The sequence below is a fragment of the Chelmon rostratus genome, chromosome 4 (genome assembly GCF_017976325.1).
Source record: "Chelmon rostratus isolate fCheRos1 chromosome 4, fCheRos1.pri, whole genome shotgun sequence".
Taxonomy (NCBI): Eukaryota; Metazoa; Chordata; class Actinopteri; order Chaetodontiformes; family Chaetodontidae; genus Chelmon; species Chelmon rostratus.
In genome coordinates, this window is record NC_055661.1 from 24,774,940 (window position 1) to 24,791,360 (window position 16,421).

At 45.9% G+C, this 16,421-nt stretch overlaps 1 protein-coding gene across 1 annotated transcript; it reads right to left on the bottom strand.

Annotated features, from left to right (window-relative positions):
* Positions 1–1,113: 1,113 nt before the first annotated feature.
* cracd (capping protein inhibiting regulator of actin dynamics) lies at positions 1,114–7,204 on the bottom strand. The gene is made up of 8 exons (XM_041936055.1): positions 7,128–7,204; positions 6,537–6,669; positions 6,264–6,454; positions 5,626–5,806; positions 3,171–5,493; positions 2,427–2,611; positions 2,161–2,323; positions 1,114–1,306 (listed from the first exon to the last, which is right to left on the bottom strand). The coding sequence occupies exons 2-8, from the start codon at positions 6,576–6,578 to the stop codon at positions 1,146–1,148; spliced, it is 3,246 nt and encodes a 1,081-aa protein (XP_041791989.1). The 5' UTR covers positions 6,579–6,669; positions 7,128–7,204; the 3' UTR covers positions 1,114–1,145.
* Positions 7,205–16,421: the final 9,217 nt, after the last annotated feature.

Below are 16,421 nucleotides of genomic sequence, written 5' to 3' on the forward strand. Positions count from 1 at the left end.
TTACATACATACAGATCATTAAGTGAGTGGCAGGATATGAGAACGCTTTTTTCCGAGGAAATGCTTACATTATTATGTAAGATCGTATCACATTTAGGAGGAAGTGATGGCGCAAGCCTACGAGTGTGTTACAGGAGGACAGCTACGAAAATCGTATGTTACAGCAAGCAGGTGTCGCGTCTGTCTCCATTAGCAAAGCAAAGAGTCCAAATTACGTCATCACACAGCTGTGGGGATAATGTGCAGTTCAATGTAAATGCCCAGTAACACTTGTGGTCTTCAGTGCTGTGTTTAGGTGCACCCACCGTGTGATCGTGACAGATTCTGTTTACTTTATAATGGCGAAATAGTACAATAGCCTCTTTGACAGCTATCACAGTCGTCACGGACACAGTGAGAATTGTTAAGAGTATGAGTAAAAAAAAGAATAAAAGGCTTCTTTTGTACATGACAAACAAGGCTCAGAGAGAAGATACAGTATCGTTTCAACATAGATGAATCCGCCGCTTTACATAAATAATACCAACGAGGGCAGAGAGGAGGCCTGTAACACTTCCATCAGCCGTCCAGAGGCAGACTCAGCAGGTGCTGTCATTGTTACGGGTAGCCCTTAAAACACGATTCAGACAGTTACCCTCTGTTGATTAAACACTGTCACATGTCAGAGCTCTAATACACAAGTGTTTCGCCTTTTAATGTGTCGAGCGAATGATTTATTTACAACCACGGTGACACAGTTGGCTACAAAATAAAATAAAATAAAAAAACTGGGGTTGGCTATTGCAGTGGCAGCCATGGTTGTGATTGGCTGCTGAGGACTCCCCGGACTGCGACGTGTTCGCTCTATCCGTGTCTTTTTGGGACATATAATTGTGTGTTTGTATACAGTATGTGCATGCGCGCAACAATAGTTTACATATATCTGTGCGACTGCATTGGAGTATTTGAATGTGAAGCGCACTTTAACATGATAATAGTACCAGCCAGTGTGTGGGGTTACGAGGTGATGGAGGGCTTTACTTGTTTCACAGTCAGGAGGGTTTTCGTGGTGAGTTTTGGGAGGGAGGGGACGGGTGATTGTGACTCTGGAAGTGCTTCAGAGTCTGTGGGCAGTGTGCAGTCTCGACGCGGGACGGGCCACGGGGTTATTTGATGATCTGAGGACAGTCGCTCCAGGCTTTGGCCTTTCGCTTGGCCAGGGCCAGCCACGCCGGCTCTGTGGACACCTGCGGAGAGTCACTGGAAGGGAAGCGCTTTGACACCTCCTTGACAGCAGGTGGCGACGGTGTAGAGTCTGCGATCTCAACTGAAACAATAAATCAAGGACAAGAGTCAGCCAGAAATGTATTTGTTCCAGCTTTTTAAGGCAAATTTTGCAAGAGAAGTTTAATGAAACCGATTTAACTGCAATTAACTATTATTTTCACTATCAATTAGTCTTCTTTATCAACACATATGGACTTCTTCAACTTCAGATAATAGTGAAAACACTTTCATTATTTTCTACAGCCCAAGGTGATGTAATCATATCTCATTTTGTCCAACTTACAGTCCCAAAACACAACATATTCAAATCACTATAATGTAAAACAAGAAAAAGAAGCAAATCCAACCATTAGAGAACCTGGAACCATCACATCTTTGGTGTTTCTGGTTGAAAAATTATCGACCAATCGGTGCAGCTTTATCATAGTATGACATTTCCTATCTATTATTGAAACATTTAAAAGTCTCAGTACTGTAAATATGGATTTCGGACTGCAACAATTAGTTTATGCAATATTCAGAATCTGAATCAGCTTTATTGGCCAAGTATGTCTGCACATACAAGCGAATTTAACTCTGGTTTCATCATTACACTCAATACTGATTGATTAATTAATATTTCTTTTGATTATTTAGTCTATAATGTCAGAAAGAAGTGACAAATGCCCATCATAATTTCCCAGAATCCAGATGGCGTCTTCAAATTCAAATTTTGTCTGACCAAGAGTCCAGACAGAGCAGTTTTCAGATTACAAGAGTACAAAGAAAAGCAGCTCATCCATTCATTTTTGCTTAACAAATGCAAATTATTAAAATCACTAAATGAAGGAATCATTTCAGCAATAATTGGCTTTATTATCTTCAGGCCTAAATCCTCGCTGTGCAGGTTCTTACCAGTGACAGAGCTGGGTAAAGTGTTGGCTTTCTTCAGGTGTTCGCGGCGCTCAAATCGTCCCAGGAGGCTGTCGGGTCTCTTGGGCTCCTCTGGGGTCTGAGGTTTAGAGGAAGGACTGGTGCTGCCACTTCCTTTGCTCTCTGTGGGGCTCACCAGTGTAACCTGAAAAAAAGAGATCTGTGACTGTAGGAGAGGAACTGCAGGACGATGTGAATGTCAGAAGAGATATTAGAACATCTGTAAAGAGGCAGTCTGGTGCACATACACTGTCTCTGGCTTGTTTTTCAGCCAGTTTGGCCTCTCTTTGGCTGCGACGCTCCTCTCGATTCTGCTGCTGCTCCCTGAAGCCCTTCTGCTTCTGCAGAGCCAGCGTGATCCACAAGGGCCCGGCCTCCTTCTCCTGGACCTTTGAACTGTCCAGCGAGTGCCTGCTCTGTAGCGAAGGCTTTTCTGCAGGGGAACACGTGCATATTGGCATATTACCAGGGCTAATAGATAATGACATTTTTTGATACCCTTTCCAATAAACTACCTGATTTTAGGGACCAATACTAAAATTAGAAATCCTTTTAAGTATACATATGCATGTTTTTCATTTAATAAAAGTTAGCATCATATTATAATTTTATTATTATTATAATATTAAATGTTGCCTAGATGTAGAACATTTACGCTCAAGGTCACATTACAGGAAAATTCAAATATTCTGGGAAATGTTTATTTGCATTCTTGTCATAAGTTACATGTGAAAATCAATATCGTTTTCAAGTCTGTGAGGTAAATATGAAGCTACAGCCAGGAGATGTTAGCTTAGCTTAGCACAATGACTGGAAACAGGAAGCCGGTGCTGACAGGCAGATTTTGTTACCTCTGGAGAGCCATGCTGGCTGTTTTCCATTTCCAGTCCTTATGCTAAGCTAACTGAAGTCTTACTATGAAAATGAATAAGAGCATTGCCAAAAATGTTCAACTGAGGTATTTTATGTTGGAGGACTTTGCTCCGACTGACCTCTCCTGATGAGCTCCGTCTTTCTGTCCACCTTCTCTCTCCAGGGGATGTTAATGGAGGGGAAGAAGGATCTCTTCTCCTTCGGCTCCTCTTCCACTTGGACCTGGCCTTGGCTGCTCCGGTGCAACTGGGCCACCGCTGAAGGGTCCTCGCTCCTGCTCGTTTGCTCCTGGCTGGATGCCTCTGCGGCCGCTGTCCTCTGCTTGGCGGCATCGCCGGGCGGACCATGGGCCACTTTAGGTAGCGGCGACGGGGGAGGCGTGGGGACTGCTCCAGCAGGTTTGGGCGACGTGGTTGGTCTGCGGTAGAGCGGTGGCTTAGAGAGCACTTTCTCACCTTCACTGTGTGCAGACTTACCTGGTTTAGCCCGAGGGACGGCGGGGGAGGCAGATGCGTGTAAATACTTGCCGACTGCGCCTTCTTTCTGAGGTGATGTGGGAGTCGATTTGTCAGAAAAGACAGAGGAAGCGTCAGAGTCTGGTTCAATGGGGGTGAGAGGTGAGGGGACACCATCAAAGCTGTCTCCAGCACTGTATCGCTTCTTCCTCTTCTCAGTGGACTGTTCGCTGTGAAAACGGAGGGAGTAGTTGGTCCTCCTTAGCTTTATGCCAAAAGGTGAAGGTTTGTCCTCGCCATCCGGGCCTCGGTCCTCTCCCTCCTCTCTACTTTCAGACACCTCTGCCTCACTCTGAGCCCTGCTCCTCAGCTCTGGCCCCTCAGGTTTGGCTCCTGGGCTGGGAACCAGGAAAGAGGGGAGGTCTTTGGCAAACATACATTCCTCTGACCCTCTTTCTACGATGCGGACAGTTTTACTCGTCCTGTTCTGAGGTTTACTGGTTGGAGCTGGGGAGGCTGCGGTGGGGCTTTCAGATGGAGTCAGTTCCTCTGCTGCATCCTTTTCATCCGCACCAAACACCTCAGAGTTCCTGTTTGAATCTCCAAATTTCTTCTTCGCAGGGGTGATGGAGAACTTGGCGCTGGCAGACATGGTCTTCCTGAGGTTCGTGTGGGAGAACGCAGGTGGGTCTTCACTGCTGGGCTGGGGCTGGGTCTTGCTCGGGTCTGGGTACTCATCATATTTTCCGTCTTCCACCCCTTTGAATATCTTTGATCTGATGCTAGCCCATTCTGCTAGGACGGCTGCACCAGATTGGTCTGCAGAGAATGAGGTCTCATTGAGTGATTTGGTTTTGCCAGACTTGCGGTCCGGTGAAGTCTTGCTCTTGGTCGGCGGTGTTCCCTGGGCCTTTCTATCCTCTCCCAAACCCAGCAGTGACTTGCAGGCGGTGTCTTTGATCTGGTCTAAATTGACAGCTGTCCCACAGAGCTGGGCGCCTGTCACTAAGATGGCTGTGTGGGGGACATATGGAGATGTTGGCAGGTTTGGGGAGTCTGGTCCTTCAGAAGAAGCGGCCAAAGCGCTCTCCTTTTGTTCAGCTACAGCACCGCCCTGGTGGCTGGAGGCCGGCGTAACAGGCGTCAGGTTAACCTTCTGGAATAAAATCTGTTTTTCTCCAGAGGAAACTTTGAAGGAGAAAGGCCTCTGTCTCTCCTCCATTTCCCTCCAGCGTAGCTCCTCAGCCCTCCTCTTCCTCTCCTGTGGATCTGAGCAGCCATCAGCCTCCTCTAATGACAGCCTCCTCTGCTCCTCCTCCTCCTTTCTCATCATCTCCTCTGCTTCCAGTTTTTTCTTTTCTTCTATCTCCTGCAGCCTCAGCTTCTCTGCTTCCTCCCTTTTCTTTCTTTCCTCTTCTTCCTCTCTCAGCTTCCTCTTCTTCTCGGCCTCAAGCTCCTGCTGCCTCCTCGCTTCTTCCTCCTCTTCCTCTCTCTTCCGTCTTTCCTCCTCCTTCCTCCTCTGCTCTTCCAGTCGTCTCCTCTCCTCCACCCGCTGTCGGCGTTCCTCCTCCTCTCGCATCCTCCTTTCCTCCTCCTCCCTCCGCATCCGTTCTTCCTCCTCTCGCTGCCTCCTTTCTTCTTCCTCTCTGATCCTTCTCTCCTCTTCCTCCCTCCTCCTCCTCTCTGCCTCCTCTCTGAGCATACGTTCTTCCTCCTCCCGCTGTTTACGACACCTTTCCTCCTCTAGTTCACGCAGCCTCAGCTCCTCTGCTACTCTCTTCCTCCTCTCCTCTTCCTCCTGTTTGAGCCTCTGTTCCTCCAGCTCCCTCCTCCTCCTCGTCTCCTGTCTTTCCTCCTCATGGAGTCTCTGTTTCTTGAAGCTTTCCAGGGATTCTTCAGCAGATGCTCTGCGCTGGTCGACTGTGGAGATGCCTGCACCCTCGAGGTCTTCATGCACCACACCAGGAATAGAAACCTCTTGGAGGTCCTGAGAATGAGGAAATCTGTTTAGTTCCTATGTTCTTACCCACACTATAGGGTGGGAAACGTCACAAAATAAATCAACAACAGTCTAAGATGCATTTGAGGTAACTCATAGCTTCACCTTCGCTCTGCTCACCTGTGTAAACCGCCGGTGCTTGCGGGAAATCCTCTGGTTTTTCGGTTTGACCGACAGTTTATGCTTGGCAGCAGTGTTGTCTAAGCGTGGAACAGACTGTGGAACAGCATCCAGATTGATGGACTCGATGGTACCGGTGGGTGGAAGAACTCGTTTGGACCTCGGGGACTTTACTGGAGTGCTGGATGCTTCAGCTTGCGGAGGCCCCTGGACCTGCTTTTGTCATAATAACAGAGCAATAGTTAAAAACTGAAGCACATCAGCTCTCAGTAATATCTTCAACAAGAACTGCACCGATTCAGCACTACACTCCAATTAAACTCCTGGACTCAGGTTGGACAGTTCCACACATTCTTCTTCCTTGTCAAACCCTGGCGCCTACATTACACATAATGCAAACAAACCTCTGACAGTTCAGTCAGAGATTTGCTGATATGCTAGTGGTGGCTAATATAGTCTTGAGCTTTTAGCCTCAAGCAGAGATGAGGCTCTGCTGAGCTGATTTCTTTCTAACTCTACGCTCCCAGATTGTTTTAATTTAGTAGTCTTCAGACTTCACACAGCTCCCTCTGGAGCCACAAAAGGCTCTACAGCTTTTTACATGTCTGCAGTAGTTCCACTACTTTAAAAAGTGGAACCAAAACATCATCAGAATAAGTGAATAAGTTGTTACCTTTGGCTCTGTGTTTGCTGGCTCAGATTCTACCTGGGCCAGAACCTTCAGAGGACTCCGGGGAACCTCCTCCTCATCTGAACTTCCCTCATCTCCTTCGCTTTTCCTCAGAGAAGGAGGCCTCTGGCCAAACTTTATACCTTGTGCTATCTGCTTCTGTTTGATCAACAAAGGGAGGTTACACATCATGTATGCAGACAGAAGATAACTGTTCAGTGCACATCACCACAAGGCCCACCTGCAGATTCCTAACTTTATCCGAGACGTTTTCCTGGGACATGCTGTGATCCAGACCGGGCTCGGTCACCGGCTCCTCCGGGATAAAGATGCTGTCGTGTGAGAGAGCTCGAGATCCGATGGGATTCAACTCCCTGCAGAAGAATGAGAGCGTCTTCAGTGTTGCAGCGTGCCATTACTGTCATTCATTCATTCATTTATCATGAGCGGGCTGCAGCGTCGCTCTGTAAATCATTTTACACAAACAAGCGAATGACCTCTTTACACTCCAGCAGTCCCAGCACATCAATTACAGGCTCAAATCATGTGGAGCCTTTTATAAGCTCTATTTGAGTGGAGCCTCACCCTTTTCTCTACGGATTGTGCAACCACAACTTGCAGCTTTTATGACTCTGTTCTAACACTTTCATTTTTCTGGGAGAAAAAAAACAGCTAAGAAGCCACATTGTTTTTTGGATGGTCTGTCTGGGTAAGGGTGGCAAGAATTCCTTTATAGGCAAAAATTATTGATAAGGCCTGTGGTATCAGCAATGACAAGAGGAAAAGCTCAGTTTCATTATGTGTAAAAGTTAAACTTTATCTGTGCAGTTACCTCAGATTTTGATTGGACTCCTCATCATCAGATACGACTCCATTACACACTTCCCCCGTAGAAAAGCTCGCCTTCAGCTCTGCTCCATCAAAGCCTCCTTTTGCCTCCCTCTTCTTCTTCTTCCCAAAGAGTCGTCTGAAGGGCTGGAATTTGCCCTGTCGCCTTCTCTCTGCCGGAGGAAGAAAATAGATGACCTCCGCAGCTACATGCAATCAGATCATCAATCTCTGTATCTCGCCCTCAGGCTGAATAACAAGCAGGACGGCGCCTATGGCCACGTGTTTGTATGTGTGTGTGTGTACATAATGAAATGCAATTGATTGAATTAAAAGAAAATAAATCAAAGTAGCAGATGGAATGAGGAGAAAACCTTGGCTCTTTGGTTGATACTTACTCGTATTTACAGGAAGCAGGAAAGACAAACAACACGCACAAAAAGGGAGCACCCATAGCTTTTGAAATATGGTGAACAAATCCCTGAATTACTGGCTGAAAACAGGCAAAAGCAAATCCATAATTGGTCCTGAGAGAAAGGGAGGCAGTGAAAACCCACAACCATGTTGTGGCCATATCACATTTGACCTGCAACATTGCAACAACCGTCCTAGATTTACATGTGTGCTATCTTAATGACACACATCACTGCTAATGACTCGGACAGAATCATGAATCCATCAACCGTGAGGCAATCCCTATGACCGCATCAAATTAGTGCAATAATAAAAACATGCCGACATCTGACCTACGTAATAAAATGGAGCAGCGGCAATAAACCCTGGTTAATGCCGCTTGGTAAACCTTGGTTCTTCTGGTCAGATCAGTGTTTGCTCATGAGAAAGTCACAGCTCGAAGTTGTGAAACTAACTTTGGACTTTTGGTTGATATCTTCATTTCCTCATCATCATTATAAACTCTAAACGTTCCCATGTGTGAAGCGAAAAACGTCGCTCTGCTCTCTCAGCAGCATCCCAAAGATGAGGCTCGTTGACCTGATGTCACTTGAAAATGTAAACAGAGATCTTTTCGTTCAACTTCAAAATGTCATAAACATGTCCGCCTGTGTGCTTTGTTTTTGTCTGTGCAGCTATTTGTGTGTGTGTTTACTTGTGGAGGTCCACTGGATGAACTAAGTGGGTGAGGTTACAGAGCTACAAAGCTACTCTACACCACTGTTCAGACAGGCGCTCTCTGGGCTCTGTGGGTATCCCTTTCAGAGCTATAAGTAGCAACTGGTGTGGGATTTCACTTCGCATGCTGCTCACTACACCAGGGGCATCATGGGAAATGATACAGTAAACTAATTTCCCCACTTACATCCTAGACTCTGAAGTGTTTGCCTTCATGTTTGTGTGGGACAGTTTAAGTAATATGTATGTATTTATACACTAGATATACAGACAAAGTATATATATATTTAGATACAAATATATAGATAGATATGGATATATAGATATATATATAGATGTAGACATGTATACTATTATATTATAATTCTGTATTTGCTTGACTGAGAACAGAATCTGTTGTGTATTATATGACTGAATATAAACAATAACTACACCATAATCTTACTGAAGGGGAACGTTTTTCTCCTCAAAGAGTGAATGCATGACTCATGACCTAAATCACATCAGACAATCAATAGAAATCAACTGTCGCTACCAAAGGCTACAGTATCAGTCTTAATCATACGGTATGTGTGACAGAACGTTTTCAGAATTTAAGGTCAAGGGTCAAATACACACCTCATCTTTCAATCGCATACATGTTTTCATCAATTTAAGAAAATCAACTTCGAGATGGCACTTTCATGCAATAGTTTGACATTTTGAGAAACACATTTACTCGTTTTGTTGCCAAAAGTTAGACGGGGAGATCGCTACAGATCATGTTTGTACAGTAAATATGAAGCTAGGGCCAGCAGCCAGTTAGCTTAGCTTAGCATAAAGACTGGAAACAGGTGGAAAAAACTAGCCTGGCTCTGTCCAGAGGTAACAAAATCCACCTACCAGCACCTCTAAAACTCACTAATTATCATGTTATATTTTGTTTCTAAATTTGAAATGCCTCCTGCCAAGCTAAACCAGCGGATTCCAGGAAGTCACAGCTCCTGGCCGAGAAATAGTCCAGCACTTATCCACCTAAAACCATGACTTGTTTTTACACCATGGTTTTATACAGATTAGAGGCTTATTGTCTCTATTTGCTCTAAAATAACATCAAGAAAAAAACGTTGATAGGTACCCAATGCAAGTTGCTTCTTCTGTCCGTCCTACAGTTCATGCTCCAAACATATTTAGCTCATATGGGACTGAAGGGAAATGAGTTTGAGGGGGCGGGAACGAGGGAATATCTGGCATTTGAGGAATGACTGAAACAACTGATGTTTAATCAGCTCAGCTCTCCTGACAAGTTCTACTTCTGAGATACACTACACGGACGTCACCCTGACCTCTGACCCCTGACCCAATTCATATTTAAGACCTTGATGTTTACATGTGGACAGAGATCTGATGAGGGGGTTAGCAGCGATGCTTTGTCTGAAAGTGTTTTGGGTGGGAAGGCTTTGAGATTGAGAAAAAAGATTTGTGGAATTGCTTTTCATGTATTCAACTCAGATTACATGAGGACTTGGTCCATGAATTTATTTATTTTCTTATTAGAGATGTGTGTGTTTTCAAAGAGCCTCATATGCTTAATACTCTGTCAGCCCCACTCCATCATTCTCTGTCTTTGTGCAGGGGGTGATATTATGGTGTGACGCCCTGCAGCTTGCTCTTCCAGCATCAGGGCCTGTCCAGTGTTTCTGCTCTGGTACAAAGCCCATAATGCGCCGCCGTGGGCACACTCACACACCCATGCGTGAAACGAGAGAGGACACTTTTTTCTGCAGCGTAGACGACTCAGCGGCGGCGGCTAACCTAACGCTGGGGTTAACGCTTGCTTCCTGTGTGCTTGCAGTGCAGTGCGTTTCGACCCTGGTCCTCTGGAATCAGACCCCTGCCGGTTTTCCATTTCAGCCATCTGATCAGGGAATATTTCCCATCTGGTGCAGGCAAATTAACTCGCTGGCAGCAGAAAAAAAAGCACAGCGGGAGGCTGAAGAAGAACTGCTTTTGAATTCTACTTATTCTGAAAACTAAGATAAAATGTGCACAATGCAGCAGCTCGCTATTCTAATAACGTCACAGCCGGCAGAGTTACATTGAGGGTGAGTAAAATAATCAATTTGTAATTAAAGAAATAGTTTGGGAAATTAAAGCATTTTGGGAAATGTGCTTATTCACTATCTGGTGGAGGGTTATGAGAAGATCGCTTTCATGTTTGTCCATTCAATATGAAGCTACAGCTAGCAGCCAGTTAGCTTAGCATAAACACTGAAAACAGGGGGAAAGAGCTAGCCTTGCTCTGTTCAGAGATAACAGTACTCACTACACTTCTCTTTCAGCTCTGTTTTTGGTCTCCGCCAACTCCTGAGGGAAATATCTGGTGTTTCAGCTAGCTTCTTTAGCTTAAGCTCACCAGCTAGATGCTAACTGTGTCCGTCTGCTGCGCGGAGCTGAGCAGATCATTGTCATTTGATGCATCAATATAATGAAAATATGGATTATAGTTGACACCCTACTTCCAAAAAATGTAAAATCTTGCTTTAAGCATGAATTTGGGGCTTTTTTTCTACTGTAGGTCACTGTACTGCAGTTCCTAGACACAAATGTGGGTTTGTTTGTTTTTTTGGCATTTTCACATTGAAGTGTTATTTTTCACATTTCACACAACCAAACTAATCTCTCCCGTGGGGGGGTTCTTGATATCCCCTAATCAGATTATATGTTGAAGCAGCTTGAAGGGATCAAACAAAAGCCAGTAAACAGATGATGAAGAAGTCAGAAACATGGACACAGCAAACCGATAAAGGCTCAAATTAAACCCATCACCACACCATGCAGTTCCTGAAGAGACAGTGGAAAAAAAAAACATTAAACTGAGGCAAACAGAGGCCATTTCATCTTCATGATGCGATTACCCAATCTGCTTTAACACACTGTCTCTTTAAGATGTTGCTGAAAGCACTCATTTTTTCCTATTTACCTGGGCCTTTGGATTCGGTTACCTCTAAAAGCATGTCATGCTTAGTTTCCGTGGCGTCTGTTGCCATGGTCACTGCACACCTTGGCTGTGGTGAGAGAAGAAGGAAGTGAGCGTGGGGATGCTGTTATCATCTTTGCTGCAGGGGGGGTAAAAGGAGTGAGTGTGAGCTTTTAATCAAGGGAAAAGTGAGGAGAGGCATATGAGAGATCAGGAAATGGCCACTCAATATATGTCTTGCTTTTTTGCCTCAAGCACTGTCATCAAAAAGCTCGGCTTTGTTAACTCTTGCAGAATGGCTCTCGGTGATTGGCTCGTCTGGGGCATGATAAAGCATCCGCTGTTTTAAAAGCAAAACGGGACCTCTGAGGCCACTCTGTTGTGGCCTGTTGGTGTAGAAATGGTGATAATACATCTGAAAGGCCAATACACAGCTAAGAATTTCTTTCTAAGAGTTGAACATGTTCACATTGAGCAGGACGGCCCTTTGCTTTGTCTAATAATTAGAAATCCACAGCAGAAATAATCACACAAACCACATGGACCGCCTCTCATTTGCATCTCATAAACCGACAGAGAACCACAGATTGCTTCCTGAACCCTGCATCCTCGAGCACCTGCCTGCAGCACGTCGGCCGAGCCAGAGGTTTTCTGATGTGCTGCAGAAATGTGTGTTGTGCAAAACCACAAGCGCTCGGGCCGGCGATATAAAACCAGAGAGTGCGAGACAGTACTGAGAGAGCCGAGGGGGCGGGGGAGAGGCAGCTGTCTCCAGTGGGATCAGCATGCCGTGGGCTTCCTTCCTGAGGGTGACAGAGCCGGACAGACTCTCTCAGAAATGTCTCGCCCTAAAAAGGCTCTTTGTCCCGGCTGATTCCAGCCAGCGCAGAACAAGGAGCGAACAAGCATGTTTGGTAGTAGGGGTGTGTGAACGCAGACAGAGAGTGTGTGTGTGGTGAGGAGGGAGACTGTATTTGATTGTGTCTGCTGGTGTAAAGAGAGATATTGTGGATTCTCCTCTTTTTTTTGTGTGTTTGTCTGTTTATTTACATGTGTTGACTGGGCTTGGCTGCAAGTCCTCACGTTGAGCAAGTGTCTGTGTGCTCAGAGGCGAGTGTGTGACATGTGTCTCTTTGTCTTTTTCGGTGTGCGTTTGCAGTCCTGTCGCTGCAGAGGACAGACTTGGGGAGCAGCTAGAGATGGGATGAGAGAAGCACGAGGAGCGGCCATGTGCTCTACAGAAGCAGAGAAATGCCTTTGACAAGGATGCAGCTGCATCATAGTATGGCGGCGGCACAACACGATGCTGCTTCTCAGCGCTCTCGAGCAGCTCGACATCATTTGATGGTGACACCGGCTCTGCACCAGAGCGGGCCAGACAACAACCAAAGTCCAATGGCATGGCTTAGCGTTGTAGCGGCCAAGTGCCATAACCTTACAGCACAAGTAGCTTGCTGACAAAGCAGACAGACGAACATGGTGGAGCCGTGTAACGGTTTACCTATTTCAGCTGCACAGCTCGAGATGGCTGCGCACCACTGCAGTAAAACCTTAGGGAACATCGATCTCCCCTTTTGCACAAAGCTTGTTTTACCCAGGTGAACGTCGCCGCTGCCTCCGCTGTGGCTTTGGGAGAGAACGGTGGAATAAGTACAGAGACAAAACAGCAGGTTTCGCTTTGTTAGGTCTGTTAGCATCAGGTGCACTCACAGTGGGGAAGCATGAGCATGGCGTGGGGGGGTCACATGGGAAGGGGTGGATGAGGAAGCACTTTTAGACGGAAGAAGGTGATTTATCAGGATGTGTGAGGTGACGGCGACAGACCGGATGAGCCTGTGTTGCAAAAACTTTGCGCGATCGCCGTTTGTCATCTTCAGGCCTGGACTTAACACAGCGTCTCATCAGCGCCAACTCTGTCCCAGTCTCATTCTCTGCCGTCCTGTGAAGTTTGAGCAGCCCGGTTTCCATGGCAATGTGTTAATAGCAGCCGGGGCCAGAGGAGACGGACGCAAAACACAGAATCGAGTCACACAACAAATCCTTATCACCACAAACACACTGAAACAGTTCACTTAGCGCGCACCTGCGTGTGCACAAACACTGCACGTCTTTCTCCTGATGTGCTTGTTGCCAGGACATATGGACAAGGACAACGAGGGTGTGTGCAAGGGCGCTTGTTGTTGAGCACACCCTGCATGCAAAAGGGGGTTGGGTAATTACAAATATGGAAAATAAATATCAGAGGTGCGTGGTGATTAATCATTATCCTTTCACACTGCTGCGGCCAAAGCTGCGAGTAAAGCAAGTCATGACACGGTGCCATAGGCTGATAATTCCCCACGGCGATCCAATCAAAAGAGCTGAGAGGATAACCATCATATTCAATTAAAGCTTTTTTGCTGTATCACACAGCACATTGCATTCACAAACTGATGCCAACAGCTGCTGCTGAGCTGTCATTTTTTTGCCAAGAATATAAAAAGAGCACCTTCAAGAGAGGCTGGTCCTGACGATGTTTACTGATGTTTCTTTTAATCATTTTCATTGTGACGTATGTGCGTCCAAGGCTTCGCCAGAATGTCCAATTCCAAAAACGAATCAGACAGAGAAATACGACTTTCGCCCAATTACACCAAAATCAAGACACAACATGAAGAAGTGTAGAGGAGGATGACATTTCACACGTCACAATAAACAACAATTCATTCAGTTAGGAAAGATGAAAGGCTAAATAACTGTCCTTCTAGCATGACATACTCAACTCATTCATAAATAGGAAATACATGCAGCAATACATGCTTCACTTGATTTCTCTTTGATTTGTTTTTATTTTTGCACTTAAATCTTCCATATTTGTCCTACAGGCTTTTTAATTGAGGGAAAACCTGCAGTCGATGGCTTTCATACAGTCTATAAACAGTTCAGACTCTTTTACTGGCAGTCTTGTTATAGTCACAATAAACATGTTGTTTGGATGTTAGCCAAATTTATCAGCTGGTATCTAATTAAAGTGTTTATTCACATTATTTAGCAGTATTGTGTTATGCATGTCACTTGCAGATGGAATCACCAAATTTTCAACTGAGTGACGTTAAAGCTGACGACAAACTCAGTCCACAGAGATTCATTTTAACACATTAATAAAGACCCAGTTTTCACACATATCTTAATGTTCTACCTCATTTTCATGCAACTCAGCTTCTGCCACCTCAACAGACTGCACAGTGCACGAAGACACCAAACAAATGAGCACAGCACCAACATGTGGTGACACTGTTCGTGCTAATGTTCAGCTGCTGTGAGATCAGAGCCTTCAGTTCAGCAGGTTAGAGCCAAACGTTCAGTGAGAGCTGAGGCAAAACACATCAACAAGGTTAAAGCTGCCTGCATGCTTCTTCAGAACCGCTTGTCAGAGGGCTGAACAGCTTCGGAGACGCCCTCCCGCCACACCTTTCTGACGTCAGGCGTGGGTGGGCTTTGTCCAACCATTTTTGGAACTTTCCAAAACCAGTCTGACATCCACACCCATGTCATGCTGTGATTGGCCAGCTGTGCGGAGGTGAGAAATCAAGCAGGGGGTTGAACTGCTCTCTGGTTCACTTTCATGTGAACAAGCAAGTGCAAAACCATGAATATGTCGCCCCTCTGCCTCTGTGACGGCTCGTCTTCCGAGCCCAGCAGTCCACAGCCATGACAGCTACTCTGTGAGCTGAATGCTAACATTAGCATGCTGCTATTATCACGGTGATAATGCTACCACGCCGATGCTAAGCAGGTGCAATATTCACCATGATCGCTATCTTAGTGTAACTTGCTAACAAGCTAACATTTGCTGATTAGCACTAAACACAAAATACCACCGGCAAAGTCAATGGTGCAACAGGAAAAGTTAGGGGGGGGTCACCAAAGTCAGTTGGATTTGCACCAAATTTCATCATCAGTCCAACAGTTGCGATATTTGAGTGTGGACCTGTCTAACCGAACCTGCCGTCCCTGCAGCCACACCCCATTGGATGGCTAAAAACCTGGTTAGAGGTACGACACAAACGCCAGTCATAGCTTTCAGTGCATTACTGGACAAAGTAGTGCAACAAGCCTGCAGTAAACACTTCCTTTCTGAATTATATAATGCTCAGTTTTAGTTCGAACATCATGCTGTGAGGTGTTCTTGGCATTTGTCTGCTCTCTCCGTGTCCACAGGGTGCATGTGGAAAAATAATGGCTTTCAGAGTGACAAGCAGCATGTATCACATGACCGTAGTTACATTTTCCACGTTAGCCGACGGTTAACTGACAACGGTGAAGCGTGCGAACACACGACAGCAGAGAGGCCTTCTTCTCCTGCCTGAGCATCTCAAGCACAAACGCCGTCACTTGTGATATTAACAGTTGACATACGCTAAAAATTCTGATGCACAGCAATATTTTTACACTTCACTAAATCACCTTGGGAGGCATGAGCTGCTCGTACCGGTTTTACACACAGACTGTCAACAAATACACACAAAGAATGAGTGGAAAGCATAAAGCCCACCTACAAACTATGTACTAGACCTTCACGGAACATTTCAACAGCTTTCTGTAGAAGAATGCCTTCTTACCGTCCTGCAGGCGCTCTGTGTGCGAGGGTATATATGAGTGTGGAGCCGTTCCACCTGCCTGCTGTCACTGTGGATCTAGGGCATTACCTGGAGTCAGGTGTCAGATGCAGTGAGGGCCTGGTTGTGTGTGTGTGTGTGTGTGTGCGTGTGTGTGTGGGCGTACAAGAGCAGCATCCCTTGATATTCTTGCACTGATGAAAATTTGATTGCTGCTCTGAGGCGCAGTGACGTCCTCGAGAATGAAAACTGCCGTGGGTTCAGCTGTGCAGATGTGTCGGGGGGGCAGCACATGTACAGTCTGCGGGGAGGAGGCGTGTCAGCGGGGCTCGGGGCAGCGCCAGCTCTGAGCGAGGAGAGATGGGCGTTCTCCTGTGTCTGTTAGTGCTGCTGTGCTGAGGAGGCACAAAGTGACACTTTGTTTCTCCGCCAGATCGCCAGTGCAGGAGAACAGAGTGGCATTCATCATTTCGACTGGCTGATGCACACAAAGGCTTTCATTGTGGGTTAACAGTAACCGTGCATGCACATGTGTGATTAGAATGGTCTTTAATGCGGCGAACCACAACTGCTTAATCACATTATGGCCACAGATGTGCGGTATAGCCTG